Source organism: Sparus aurata, chromosome 16, assembly GCF_900880675.1.
Source record: "Sparus aurata chromosome 16, fSpaAur1.1, whole genome shotgun sequence".
Lineage (NCBI taxonomy): Eukaryota > Metazoa > Chordata > Actinopteri > Spariformes > Sparidae > Sparus > Sparus aurata.
Window position 1 is genome coordinate 23225816 of NC_044202.1, and position 15153 is coordinate 23240968.

The following is a 15153-nucleotide window of genomic DNA, read 5'->3' on the forward strand; positions in this document are numbered from 1 at the left end:
CACTTCTGCTAACTTTGTGTCAGGCATATCTACAGACCTGCTGCATACTGCTGTAGTACACAGCCTTTAAATAGAATATACAGCATCCATGTGATGTCTCAGGAAAAGCCACGGGAGACCTGCTTCATGCTGTGTCCGACAACGTGCAGCCTCACACAGTCGATGTAGCCTTTGATGGTGAACACATTTTTCTATTAGATCTACATTTTCTGCGGCGTGCATGATGTCCTTGATGCTGATGAGCCAGAATTGTGCAGACATTTATTTTTTTGTCAGTTAAGTTGGATAATATATTAATCACATTGCCCAACAGTACATTTTGTGTGATTTCCCAGTGGCAAATGTGTTGGAAACTACAATTGAGATGTTGATTGCCAAAATTGACGGTTGGATAATTGCTACAGCACAAGGCTGCTTTCTGTCCAGAGTCGACCGGGCAGTCAACCATCAGTAATAGAACCTTGTACTGAAACCATCCACTCACACACACACACACACACACACACACGTATAAGAAAAAAACAAACCAACAAGGAACCTTCAAAAATAATTGTATTTATTTGCTTTATGGCCCATTCAAATAAGACAATCAAAAAGCTCTGATTGTTCCATTAAAGGAGAAACTAAAACACAGGCAGGGTAGATCTCATCCTGTTTAATCAGGCCTCACTGCATCATAATAAAGTAATTAGTCAGTATTTATATATGTCATATTTAATCAGCAGCATAAATTTTAGAGGTGCTGAAATGCAAATGCAGCACTGTTTACTGTGTCAGACTGCTACTGTGAGCCACACTGAACTCCTGAACCTGATCCAACCAGGCAGCACAGTGGCAGTGTGTCTCCAGAAAATATACTCACAAGTAAAGCTAAGTGTTTTGTAACTGCAAAGACTGATAAGATCCAAGACACATAAATGTGACAGTTTGGGATTTTGTTTCCAATAAGAATCACATCACTTCATCTTATCTAAAACAGCTCTGACATGTAGCTGGTGATAATTTGTTTCTATTACATCCATAACTTAATAGAGTAGGGTGCAATATAACCAAAAATACATTGTGGTGTGATGTTCCATTGATACCATCTGGTGAATCGAGTTGCAACAGATGTGTCAGGTAATTGCAACAGTAAATGAAAGCTTCATATAGAACATACTCACACAGTGGCCATCTTCCTCTGATGTCATGCTCAAGGTAGGAAGTTTATCTGGAAGTGGAAAAAATTAAGGGAATCTGACTAATAATTTTCATTTCACCGCTTCCTGATTAATCAGAAAAAATGTAAAGAGAAAGGACAGTGACACGTAAAACAGCGTATTTCACAATACATTAGGTAACTTGGCATCTAACAACTTTCGTGCAAACATCACTGTTTATAGTGTTGCATGATATGATAGGAGTGGAGTAAACACCACTTGGACACATTTGTTTAAAGCCTGGAAGTTAAAACGCAATGGATGTGATGTTAATCAAGCTTACACTGGAACATCAACTGTCTTGCATGCTGTTCACCCGACCAAAAAAATGTTCTGGTTAGATAATTACATTATGCTCACTGAAACACATATTTCTGTGTCATTTTCACAACCACAGCGCGGCAAGTTAAGAGGATATTCATCTGATTTAAGTGAGATTGCTTTGTGGGCAATGTAGTATTACTGGACAGACCTCAAAATTGGGTTTGACCTTTAGACACAGTCTAAAAGATGTTGAAGTCATTGATGACAGGAACACTTTTGTCTAAAGATTTAAATGTCTTTGTTTGCCTTGAACCTGCATGTGATCAACCTCAACTGGCGATAGATTTAGCTCATGTTACCCTTCTTACATATCATATAAGCAGCTCATGTTTTAATAGTCTATACAGTGCATATACACAAAATGATGGAAACAGATCAGAACAAAAATATCAAATCAATCTTTTCTTTATATTTGTCATTACCGATGTCCGTTCAAACATCCTTTGTAATCAACTAGATCACTAGGTTTTAAAGCATGTAAATTAATAAATAGTTTGTTGGTTGGCTCATAATAATCTGATGGATTAGATTATAAACTTCATGCTACTTAAATTCAGTGATAACTTTCGAGATCAAATTATTTCCTTCCCTTTTTACTTTAACCAGAAGCCATTCCAAACTTCTCCCAGAGCAGCGTAAAAAAAGTGTCATCAGTAAATAAAACTTTGTTTTGTTCATGTTTTAGACATTTTACATCATGTATGTATAGTATGAACAGTTCAGGGTCTAGCACTGACCCCTGTGTAATACCACTTATTCAACAACTCTGATTCTCCTTCATGTAATGTTATAAATTGATGTCTATCTTCAAGGTAACTTCTTAGCCATGAATATGCTGTCCCTCTGATGCCATTTCCCCCCTCTCTTCAGTAATGTCACCTGAGTCCTTCACAAAGAAACCCACAGTCCAGCAGCATGAAACAACTTAAACAAATCATCTACAGGCTTGTATATGCAATCAAGTTATTTATATTGTCAATGTAAAATTCTACAAATTGTTACATAGAGCCCCTTTAAGAATTGCAGCACAGCAGAGGCACTTCTGCTATTGTGGAACCAAAACATCGTCAATGTACAATTTATTATATATGCAAGGTGTGTGAATTCAGGAGACGACTGAGCTGGCCTCCTGGTGCCCGAGCCACACAACCTCCTCTCCACCGTGGTGACCGGAAAGAAGGCAGGCCAACCAAGACAAATCGCAGTAAAACAGAGAAGATCAGAGTGAAGAGGCATCACATTTTTACAGAAATACAGATATAAGGACACAGTAAAACAGAGGAGAGCAATCATCCAAAAAATGGTGATCCTTAGGCATCAATGTGCGAGAAACAGGGGCCATGAAAGGTAGGTGGTCCCAGGGGCCCGTGGTCCATCAGAAGGGAGCCTGAGTAGAAAAAAGAGGAGGAGGAGCAGGAGGAGGAGAGAGCTATCGAGTAAACTCCTGGCCATCATGGACAACACCTCCCACTTCTTCCATGGACATTCTGAGTGCCGTGGGCAGCTCTTTCAGGGAGAAGCAGTCTTCAGTCCCTGCTGCCGTCACACTCTTCAATCAGTGGACTGAAACCACAACTGGACTACACTGCACAACAGTCACACTTTTCAACTGTTCATCGGCTGCTTTTGGTTGACCAATCATGCTGCGACATGTACAAGTACTGTATTTGTTGCTGCAAACACAACTATCTCTGACACAATCCACTTTACCCCACCATTTGCGTTGTGGCTTAAAACATGCCAGTGGTTAGGTGGCAGCCATTGTACACTCGTATTCATGAGTGGAATCACCCTTCAATAGATGTTCGGAGCTCTCTGTTGTTAGGATGAACTGCCCCATTCATGCCAGGTTTGTCTAAAACCTAAACGGAGGCACCCAACCCAGTCAGAACCATGATATACTGTTCTACTTTCAGTTACTTTGCAACGGGCTGCTGGGAAATATCCAGCGTATCTCGTGGAAATGAAACACAGGCCCAGGGATAAGAGGTAGGTCAGAGCTAAGGAGCAATCAGAGTTGCTTGGGTATGCTTTCTGTTGCTTATTGTCTTCATCATAATGGTATATGATTGTATTAATAGGACTGAAACATGAAGTCAGGAATTCATCAAGAGTAAGGATTATCTGCTTTGGTCATTGACCTGTGAGTCAACAGTAACTATATGTTATTGACAGAGGTTACTTATTGATGAACACTTGCAAACCTTTGTGGAAAATGCAATTTAAAAAGAAGCACAAGCAAAATGAGTACACATGGATCACTACTGGTTTCAAGTCTTAGGAATGACTGACCCACTGTGGAGAACAATGGAACTGCATCACAGCGTCAAAGGATAAGGGGTGGTTTCTGTCACTGTCATCAGATGGACTGAAATGATCAGTCAAAAAAAAAAGAGAATTACCCACCTCAACTTTGTATACGTACCTCATAAAAGATAAATATGAAGCAGAGGATTCTTAGCAAAGTTTTATTTTATTGTCATTACAAAATAAAGAGTAGAAACTACAGTATACTGTTTGTACACAAACACTGACTGGAAGTCATTGTAACAACCTGATAAAGAGAAGGAGTGACCTCATGGAAAAAAAAAAAAAAACCCAAAAAAACTAAGGTAGGAATGTTGTAACCTAACACTACAGATGTGAATGCATCACACTATTGCACTGGACATACACAAAAGGCTGAAAAGCATACTGTCTATCAAATGAAGTGTTGAATTCAGATGCTATGACAGGAAACTATGACAGTGAATAAAAGTCACTGGGTTGAATAATGTCATCAAGGTCCATTTTATATTTTGTCTGATATTACTTAACATGTGTATGACGTGATACAGAGGTTGGACCAAACACCAATGAAATTTGTAAACTGTTTTTTTGTTGCTCTGTTCTGGACACGCAACATCCACTGCATGTATGTTCATCCTGGGAGAGGGGTCCCTGCTCTGTGGCTCTTCCTGAGGTTTTTGTTCAGTACTGCCAGCTTTTCCTCGCTCAAATTAAGGGTGTAAGGACAGATGATGCCATTATCCTCATCTGACACCAGAGACCATATTTGAACAGAGACAGAGGTTTCCCCCTCCCTGCTTGTACAACCACTTGTTAGTGTCCATCATGTGACTAAAGTTTCATAATGACAACTGAGAAACTCTGTTAATCGATAAAGACCCCAATATACTCTGAAAGAAGCTAATAAATGGACCTTCAGTTGAAATCATTTTGTGACATAAGTATTGATAAATTACCCACAGTGCACTGTGGATATGCTACATAAATGTAAAACCTTTATAAAAATCATTTATTTGTGATAGGTACGTTAATTAAGTGCTCATTGGTTTAATATAGTCTATGAAGTATAATATTTCATGGATTTAGTTCCTTTGGTGTTTCATCAATGATTGGCCAAAGCTTGGTTCACTACACACACCAACCTGAACCACCAGCACGGATTCAAAACAGTAACATGGCACAACACTTGAAATGTGAAGTATGAAACAAACAATCTCAGAGGGACAAACTCTTCTGTTGATGAGCACAGCCATTTTTATAATTACATCTAAAATTCAAGACACCAGATCATTTATTTACCCCTCATTTAAGATAAACACGATCTGAAGCTTGCAGTTCAAGTCTTTAACTGAGCACTGGCACAACAGTTCCTTAGGTATACAACAGTACCAGAGTAACAAGGCTGTCCATTCAGTTGGTATCCCGGGATCTGACCAGCTTGACGTCTCAACTTCGCTTCCTCGGTGATCTCTGTGTTACTGGTCCTTTATGCTGAGCACTGGGTCCACCAGTTTGTTATGAACATGCATTAAACCTACAGTGAAAATGAACAAGATAAAAAATATGTTAGACGCGCACACAGTTACTGCAGGATATTACTGAAATGACAACGGTAGTACTCTTTGCAGTATTGTACAACAAAAGATGTTGACATAGACAGAAACGCAGCTGTGTGGCATGATTAAGTAAAACATTGACTATGAGTTTGTGTGCTGCAGTTGACTCTTGCAGAAATATGAGTGTTTTCGTTAAACTTAAGTTCCTTCAGAATTGCCAGAATTACATGATCAGAGTTACACAAGATGCATTTTTCTGTCCATTCTGATCTACAAGGCGAGTTAAGTAAATGTAAAAGTAGAATAGCAGCAGAGTGCATACCTCTGCCAAGACACAACTGTATCCTTTTGTGCTCAATCAGATAGCAGCCACCTAAATTCACCTGCTTTTCTGCCCCCAATCAAGATCCATGCATTATTCCCTTAGAAATTGAAGCCAATGTTGAAGAATGTGAGAAATAAAAAAATCCTCGATTTGTCCATTTTTGTGCAATTTGCTACTTGTTAGGTCAGTACTTTGCTGTTTGTGGCCTAAACTGTATCACAATCATGAGAGGAGATTCTAAAATTGTGTACACCGCATTTATATCAATGAACACGCTTCTCCAGCTCATTCTCCACTTAGCAGAATAAGGACGGAGCTGCTGTCGTTGGCACCTTTGAAGTATTTGACTGTTTTGACTCGTAGCTCCAGGGTGGCGTCTTCATCGCAAACGAAGATGGTGCGAGGGTGCTGCTGGAAGGCTGACACCGTCCACATGTGGTTCACTCCCTCCTCTATGGCTTTGTACAGAGCAAAGGCTTTGTGTGCTCCTGTGATCAGAATCATCACCTGAGCAGAGGACAACAGCGTCAAAATGTTAAGGCCTAGGAAACAAAACTGTACGTTCTTTAAATAGGTGATCTCATTGAAGCTCAGTTTTAAGGTAAATACAAATAGTGCATACACTCTATAGTACAGGTTATCTTTACATGGTTTAGGAGTAGGTTTTGCAGGACAATGGAGGAATGAATTAACCGCTTTTCAACCTGACCTCCTTGGCATCCATGACAGTTCCCACACCCACAGTCAGAGCCATGGTGGGAACTTTGGAGAGGTTGTTGCCAAAGAAACGAGCATTGGCCACAATGGTGTCCTTTGCCAGGGTTTTCACTCTGGTCCTGGAAACGAGGCTGGAACCTGGCTCGTTGAATGCTATGTGACCGTCAGGACCAATACCTTTACAGAGAGACAATGAGAAGGAACCAACAGCGACCGAGCACACAAGAGATTAAATGATCCCCGACATCTCCAGCGGGCTCGATTTGACTGATGAGATATGGTAGACAACACAATATTTAAAGTCCAGTGCCTGACCTCCCACAAACAACTCGATTCCTCCGGCCCCTGCAATCTTCTGCTCGTAAGCCCGACACTCTGCCTCCAGGTCCTCTGCGTTTCCATCCAGGATGTGAGCATTGGCTGGATCAATGTCAATGTGCTTGAAGAAGTTGTTCCACATGTAGGAGTGATAGCTCTCTGGATGAGCACGAGGTAGACCTGGACAAACAAAAAAAAGGGGGCTTTTTTTTATATTTGCCATGAATCCAGCTGTGAAAACACATGTTCTGAAGGGAATGAAGAACAGTAATTCCTTAACCGTCTCGGCCATTTGACATGAAATAAACCTGTGAGACTGCCGCTATCCGAGGTGTATAGGGGTCTTCAATCATTGCACAGTCAAGTGCTGCACCTGAGGGCTTTCACTTGACCTGCTGTGACTCTCTCTACCCGCGTGATCAGCTGGACAATGACTATATGGGAAGTGTAAAACACTTACAGGCTTTTTGAACCTGATGTTACCATCCATCCTGAGCGATCCGATCACAAGTGGACACTTCTAAACTCACGTGTGAGCACCTGTACACCAAGACCTCAAAATGTGGTCTGGGCCACATGTCACCACATTCCAATACCAGTGCGTACCGTCATGTGACCTGGGCCACACTGAGGCACGGTCTACTAAACATACCTCCTCTGTGGAACGAGAAGAAGTCACAACAGGCGGTTTTGAAACTTTGTGAGATGCTGTCCATTATAAATTATGTTGGGCCTCCTTGTAATTCCAGCATCACTTTTATATCAAATGTTTTCTTTCTTTGTTTAAAAAAAAAAACAACCTTTGAATCAATTTGTTCCAGTTATATGCGATCAAGAGTCGTCATTCGTGCCGGGTGTGAACTGACAGGACTCAGAGATCCACTTGTGATCGGATCACTTAGAACAGCTGGTACCAGGTCTGAACAGCCTTGTAAGTGTGAGTACATGCTGCAGGTTAAAGTACTCATTCACTACACATCCTCTCTACAGCATCTACTGAGCAACCTAAAACTGATGATAAGGAGTGAGGTGGTGGCTTGCCTCCAGCGTAACAGGATATCCTCCCATCAGGGTTCGTACACATTTTTCAAGGTCAAATTCAAGCACTTTTCAAGCACTTTTAAGGGTAATTTTCAAGATTTTCCAGCACCTTATTGCTGGGGTAAAGTACTTATCTACAGGAATATTTATACACTCATGATTTTATTCTTCACGTTTTATCACAATTATGTACATTATATTATGCTGTAAACATCTAAAATTATGTTTCATAATAGCAAAAACTTCAGAAATTAATTATCCAGTCTGATCCCAATTTTGTGAAAGACACAGAGTTATAATGTCAAGCACTTTTAAGCACTTAAACTAAAATCCAAGCACTTTTCAGACCTTGAAAACACAACATTCAAATTCAAGCACTTTCAAGGATTTCAAGCACCCGTACGAACCCTGTCCCATGTGCCAACTCCTCACATATTCTTTAAAACTTCACGGCAGCTAAACCAATCTATAGTGCTTGGTAATAACTCACCAACGTATTCATCCATGTTGAACGTTTTCACGTATTTGAAAGAAATATCTCCATTTCTGTAGTATTCAATCAACTTCTGATAACAGCCATAAGGAGTACTCCCTGAAAGACAGGAGACTTGTTAATACACACACTGCTCAACACTGATGCAGTGACAGAAACAGTCTGATCACAGTATTACTGTGTGTGTGTGTGTGTGTGTGTGTGTGTGGAGCTCACCTGTAGGTAAACCCAGGGTGAAGTATCTGTCAGCAGACGGCTTGAACTGGATGATTCTGTTGCGGATGTATTTAGCTGCCCACTCACTGGCCAGGTTATAGTCGTCCAGAATGACCAGCCTCATCGTATCTGTTTACTAAATGAATGACAGAACAGTTAACAGCTTGAAGCACAGAAAATATCCCCAGATGTTCAAACCAGCGCCGTGTAAGTCTGAAGACACACCCGGCAGTGTGAGAATAACAGCTGTTCAGACACAGATGATTGTTTTTATCAATAACTACAGTACAATGCTCACTTATTGAAAATACCTCGTTCAATATAGGCCAGCCTCAGTGAATGCGGGTTGTTATACTACCAGGCCGATCTGTTACAGCTATCTGGATCAGTTCATCTTCACATCCATACGGTAACATTATCGGAACATGTTTTGTAGCGGCTACTTTTAGCAGGCGAAGCGACTTGAACAGAAGCGGATTCTTCCAAGTTTACATGTAGGCTACATTTACTGCTGACGAGTCAGTCTTGCCACTCACCTGATCTAAAAGTGCTAATGACTTTTTAACATTAAGCACACAAATGAAAATATTTGCCGTTTTTACCTGCTAGAGTTCGCTGTTTGGAAGATGGGAAGTCACGTGCTACAAGAAGCTGTTTTATCACGTGATCTGCAAACTGCTGGTCAGGTGATTTCACCGAAAAAATATGGAAGGCCGTGTGGGTCAAAATGATCATACTAATAATAACTACATTTATACTAATTTTATTCATATTACAACATTAATAATAATAGTAATGATACCATGATATTGAAAAAAAAAAAACATGTATGGAGGGCCGTGTGGGTCAAAACAATAATACCAATAATAACTGCATTTACTCTACTGCTATTCTTACTACAACATTGATAATAATAATAATAATAATAATAATAATAATAATAATAATAATACTCATAATACTCATCATAATAATAATACCATGAAATTGAAAAAAACATGAATGGAGGGCAGTGCGGGTCAAAAATAATACCAATAATAACTGAATTTACACTACTGCTATTCCTACTACAACACTGATAATCTCTCTATAAAAGTAAGGAATCTCTGTCTGTCTGTCTATCTGTCTGTCTGTGTGTGTGTGTGTTTGTCAAATATCTTTGCGGATCAGGATTAGACTGACCTGAGACTTACAACATGGCTGCTACGTGTTTCAATGGTGTGCAATTTCACATTTGTTTGGACGACAATGCAAAATAATAAATTATTTCATAAATGCTTTACAAATTCGCGAGCATTGTCCACCGGAGCCACCACAGTCACGTGCGCACCAGAGCCAATCACTGCAGAGCTTGGCCACGTGCGCACCAGAGCCAATCACTGCAGAGCTCAAGCCCACGACATACCTGAAGAAACAAGCGGATTTATACCTGCAGCGGCGCGAGCTGGACCGGGATTTTGCCGGCGGTTCGGTCCCATTCTGTTCTGTTCTGTGCATCTAAACTGACTGCTGTGGATTAATGAGATTAAACGAGTCCAGACCGAGTCTGTTCAGGTCTGAGGAGATCCGGAGACGCGCGGACAACAAAGTGGAATCGGAATCTGTGGATGTTCGTGTGTAGCGAACTAGCTGCTAGCCGCTAGCTACACGGCCCATCTCCCGAGGCGACGGACCGGACGCATCGGTACGTCCAAAACCTGACCTAGGGTAAATAATGTCCGCCACGCTTTTTCGCGAACATTGCCGTCACGTTTGCTTTGTGTTTGGTGCAGGAAGAAACGGTAAAAACAGGCTTTTGTCACAAAAGTGTCCAAGCAGCAAGTTTGGTTGTTGAGGAACAGGAAGTTGTGGGAGGGACGTAGGCGGATGATTGACAGGCAACGACTGTCGGACAGCGATATTGAGAGTTGAGAGATTTGTGACATTTAGCGTGTTTGGAGTGTATAGTTAGTGTGTTATATAGTGTTTGGTGTAGTGTGTTTAGTGAGTAGTGGAGTCGGTTATTTGTTTAATGAGTCAGAACAATGAGGAGAAGCTGAATGTGGAGCAGGCAGTGCAGCTCTTCATTCAGCTGGAAGGAGCTCAGGCAGACCTGAGCATTGCCTGCATTTAAATGTAAATAGTTAGATATAACTTCATAAATGTTTAAAATGTATGCACAAATTTAGCAAACAACAATTTATATTTGCATTATAAGTAAAAAAAAAAAAAAAAGGTTTGTTAAACATATTTGTGGTTTTCACAGTAAAGAAATCTAACTTTTTCTTCTCGGATTTTATGTATTTTTTTTTTTGTGATTTTAGGTCCATATTGTTAATACAGTATGTCAAAATAAAAAAATAACTGTACAGTCACACATGTGAGGTTGTGCTGAAAATAATGGCACCAAGTAGGCTAAATAGTTTTTAAGGTGAAATATAATGGCAAAATCAAAAATAGTCAAAAACGGCCAATTATACCCTGGAATATCGGATTTCACAACAAACCTAAATATCCCTGACGTCCCACCTTCAAACACAGCCTCATTTGGCCATCCATGAAAAAGCTCCTTAACCTCCCACTTTTTTATAGGAATACACTTTTCTTACAGGCACTGCACTAGTAATAATAATAATAAGAAGAAGAAGAAGAAGAAGAAGAAGAAGAAGAAAAAGAAGGAGAATTATAATAATAATAGTAATAATAATGATAATATTATTATTATTATTATTATTATTATTATTATCATCTGATCATGAAATTGAAAAACACACATAGAGAAAGAGAGAGAGAGATATTGTGTGAGACAGAGAGAGAGAGAGAGAGAGAGAGAGAGAGAGAGAGAGAGACACTTGACATTGTCAACCATTCCTGTTTTAAAGGGGATTGACTTTGTTAAGTGCAACATAATTTTGTATTTTACATTTGAAAACCTTTCTTCACCTGCAAAAGAAAATTATGCTCAAAGGAATTGTCTGTATTGTCACTATTTCAATTATGAAGTATTGTTATGATGCTTTATCTTGTTTTCTATCATTTTATTATTAATGTTCAGGGTATTTAAATGTCAGTTTTTCTTCAATAGTATTGTGTTGTGTTGGGACAGAGAAAAGATGCGAGGTGTGATGATGGGTACAGCCATGGCTTAATTTGAGCCAGATCTTGCCGGAAAAGGATCTACCAGATTGGGACTGGCACCAGTTTGATATGATCCAGCACTTGATCTGTCACTAACAAATAAATATTGCATAACATGTAATATAATTCATATTATCCTTTTATTTCCCACTGAAGTTTCTAAAGAATCCCTTGTTTGCCTATTTTGAATGCATTTTAATTCTGATTTTAAATAGGAGAAACAGTCATGTCACACAGTGACGCTTGAAGCATAATTAAAGCTGTGAGATTTGTGTTTAAAATGTGGGCTAAGGTGGCATGTGATTCATGGTTTTGAGTGTCTGAATATTTTAGCATATGACCACTGTAAACCACACAAGTAAGTGGGTGTTTTTGTTGGGAAATTAGGAAATGTTTAAGAGCTGTGAGCATTACATATGGAATGGTGTCTAGCAGGCCAGAGATGAGAAAGATCAGGTCTGGGTGTGAAAACTTGGGTAATGCAAGCAACACAGTCACAAGGCTCACCGTCTGCAGGAGCAGGGCCGTTTCAAGGAATTTGGGGGCCCCAAGCAAAATAGACATCGCCCCCCCCCCACACGCAAAGCCTACAGGAACCACAGCATAGCCATACAGTTTAAGTTCACCCACACTTTATATAATTAAAAAATGCTGACAGTGCAAATACTGCTGTTGCATATACTGTGCATAATAATTGAACATTTTGAACATTTTAACGTGCAAAAAAAACCACAACCATACCATAAAAAAGTGCACAATAGCTAAATCCAACATACTTAAAAACACACACACATACGTACATGCATGCATAGCCATACAGTTTAAGTTCGCCCACACTTTATATAATTAAAAAAAGTTGACAGTGCAAATTAAAATAAATGGAATTTATTGTGTTGTTTTCCTAACAGATTATCACGGTGGAATAGTTAGTATAGCAGAGAAGCTATGCCACTTTCATCAAAACCTATTCCAAAGCTATAGCAATGACGTCATGTCATTAAATACGATAAACAGTGATTCTGGAACAGATCTGCGTCTTCCTTATCCCGTTAATAAACATATTACAGTATGTAACCATATTCTGTCCGTTCGAAAAAAAGTTGCACTGTTACAAGCAGCATTGGCCGTCAGGCAGGTAGCTAACATAAACATTTTTTGCTAGCCTACCTGCTGCCAAATTACACTAATTGTACAAGACAAGTAGAGCTATTTTATCCGGTGTAATGTATCACTTACCACAATCTTGTTTTTTCTTATCCTCCTCTTCCTTTCTCTTCTTTCTTTTCTGGCTTCCTGATGCATAATTACGCTTCATGTGATGACTGCCGAGGTTTTGTATTTTGCCGGCAGCAGAGGTCACGAACCTGGCTGGCTGCTGTCAGCGACTACTGAGAGGGGCCCCTCATTGCACTTTACTGCATTGACTATCAAAGGGGCGCTCACACGGTTTGTCTTTGCATTTTATTCATAACCAGTTGTTGTCTTGGGGCCCCAAGCAATTGCTTGGTTTGCTTGCCTTCTCGCAACGGGCCTGTGCAGGAGTAGGGAAAAGAGCAGCAGGGTTGAGGAACAGTGTGTCTTTTCACTTTGCTGTTTGGCATGTCCTAACATATCATGTGATGCAACCACCAGCTTTTTCAGCTGCAGCAACAGCTTATAGACACATGGAGACCGGCTGCAACAAGATCAAGTTTAGTTGAGAAATACCACCACTCGATTGTGTCAGAAGAGATGCCATGAAACTGTTCTTTTGGTAAACAAACTGAGTGAATGGTTGGTCAGGTGTTGGCAGTCCTAATGTGGGATCGGTCTGTGAAGAGGTTTATAAGTCAACAAATGTTGTCATCTGTACTGAGATTTTTACCATGAATCATGGTAGAGAGGGGTTCCTCCCCCTGAACTGTTTGGGATCCATTGTCCCAAATGACATATGACATAATGGTTTTGGCACTGATTGAACAGCTTCAGTGTGTTTTGGATTCGCCCTCGACCGTGATCAGGTGTCCCAGGTATGTAACACAGGTTTGAGCAAATTGCAGATGGGATAGGTTTTGTGGCCATTGTTTGCTAGATATTTATGGTGGGCTACATATCATAAAATCATCAATATATTGCAATAAAACAGAGACTGATGGCTGGTGTAGGCTTTACAAATTGTCTCATAGCACGCCGTGGAATACTCCAGGACTGTTGAGCATCCTTGTGTAGCCTTTACCATCAAAGTGAATGCAAACGAAAATTGACCGTCGGGATGAACAGACGGAAAGTAAAAGAGCATGTGCGATACTGAGGAGCACGAGGATGTGTTGCAGCCTTTTTCTGCCTTCAAATTTTGCACAAAGCACCATTCAATTGGTTGATCAGCGTGAATCCATGAATTTTCTTAACCAGAAAAATTGTTATCCTGGTGGGAGAGTTGGGAGCTACATCGTCATGGTTTTCACAAACATGCTTTTGCCACGTCTATCAGTCTTTTAAGATGTATGCTCCATGCTAGATGGCAGCATGGGATGTATGTGGAGAAGCTGTGTGGGTTTTGTCAGCAAGTGCGGGAGGAAGGAGACACATTTGTTTATGTGGTGATGGTATAATTAGTTCTCAGGGGAATCAATCTGCTCTCTTGCTGTCTGCTGCTTTTCCCTTTTTCCTCTTTCTTGCTCAGTCCTTTTACTTTTTCCTCTTACTTTCTGTGGCCCCTTGTTGTCTGCCTCTCTCCTGTGGTGTGATTGGAATAATGGTTCTTTCTTTTAGGAGCATTGTTTTAATACTTATGGCAATACATTTATAAGTCAGTACAACCACAAAAAGTCCAATATACAAAAAGTCCAATGTATTTCTTAGTATTTGTAATCATTTTTTTAAATATAAACAAATGTAATTGTAATTTGTTAGCCACACACACACGCACACACACACACACACACACACACACACACACACACACACACACACACACTTGATCAGTAACCTATGCATATTGTCGATTGATCAAGAGCACTTTGGTGTTTTTGTGTTGAGAAATGTTTAGATATCATGTAACTCATCAGTATGGAGTATACTTCCGGGTAGCAGGTCCTCTGGTCTGCCCACAGGACTGATGCAAAACATTTACAGTACTGATTACATTTTTTGTACATATATATATATATATATATATATATATATATAAGAATTATTGGTGATATGCACACATCTGACTATTGGTTGTGTCTTTAAAGGGGGGTTTCACAAGCTACCACAAGATGGCAGCCTTGTATTACTTATAATTAACAGCAGAAGGCAAGAAGCTGAGGCTGTGGCCAACAAATCTATACTGTGGACAGGCTTTTAAATGTCTGCTAAATAACTGTTTTAGAGCTGTATCTTCCATTAGCAGACATATCTCCCACAGGTTATGAATAGTTTCATCCTTTTTTGCTTTGGCTGTCCAGGTCGTTTTCCAGAGCAGACATGACCAGTACAGGTGTTACTAATGATTAATGATGGCTTTGTTCTATTCAAGTGTCTTATTAAGCCTCGACAGTGTGACAGCGAGCCCTCATGCAGCTGAAACTGGAG

General features: G+C 40.0%; 1 protein-coding gene across 2 annotated transcripts; it reads right to left on the reverse strand.

Moving 5' to 3' along the window:
- Positions 1–3977: 3977 nt before the first annotated feature.
- Positions 3978–9167, reverse strand: LOC115566477 (glucosamine-6-phosphate isomerase 2). 2 transcript variants are annotated; one of them, XM_030392388.1, is made up of 7 exons: positions 9081–9167; positions 8479–8614; positions 8260–8361; positions 6726–6908; positions 6403–6587; positions 6026–6200; positions 3978–5346 (listed from the first exon to the last, which is right to left on the reverse strand). In XM_030392388.1, the coding sequence occupies exons 2-7, from the start codon at positions 8600–8602 to the stop codon at positions 5288–5290; spliced, it is 828 nt and encodes a 275-aa protein (XP_030248248.1). In that variant the 5' UTR covers positions 8603–8614; positions 9081–9167; the 3' UTR covers positions 3978–5287. The 2 variants fall into 2 exon arrangements, with proteins under 2 accessions (XP_030248248.1, XP_030248249.1); XM_030392389.1 differs by lacking the exon at positions 9081–9167 and adding an exon at positions 8790–9060.
- Positions 9168–15153: the final 5986 nt, after the last annotated feature.

Bases quoted from the DNA above. Each gene is read 5' to 3' on its own strand.
- LOC115566477 (XM_030392388.1), bottom strand. From the start codon at position 8,602: ATGAGGCTGGTCATTCTGGACGACTATAACCTGGCCAGTGAGTGGGCA. The intron at 8,362-8,478 runs GTGAGCTCCACA...CCTGTCTTTCAG, and splicing joins CACCCTGGGTTTACCTACAG to GGAGTACTCCTTATGGCTGT. The intron at 6,201-6,402 runs GTCAGGTTGAAA...TCCTCTGCTCAG, and splicing joins CTGTCATGGATGCCAAGGAG to GTGATGATTCTGATCACAGG.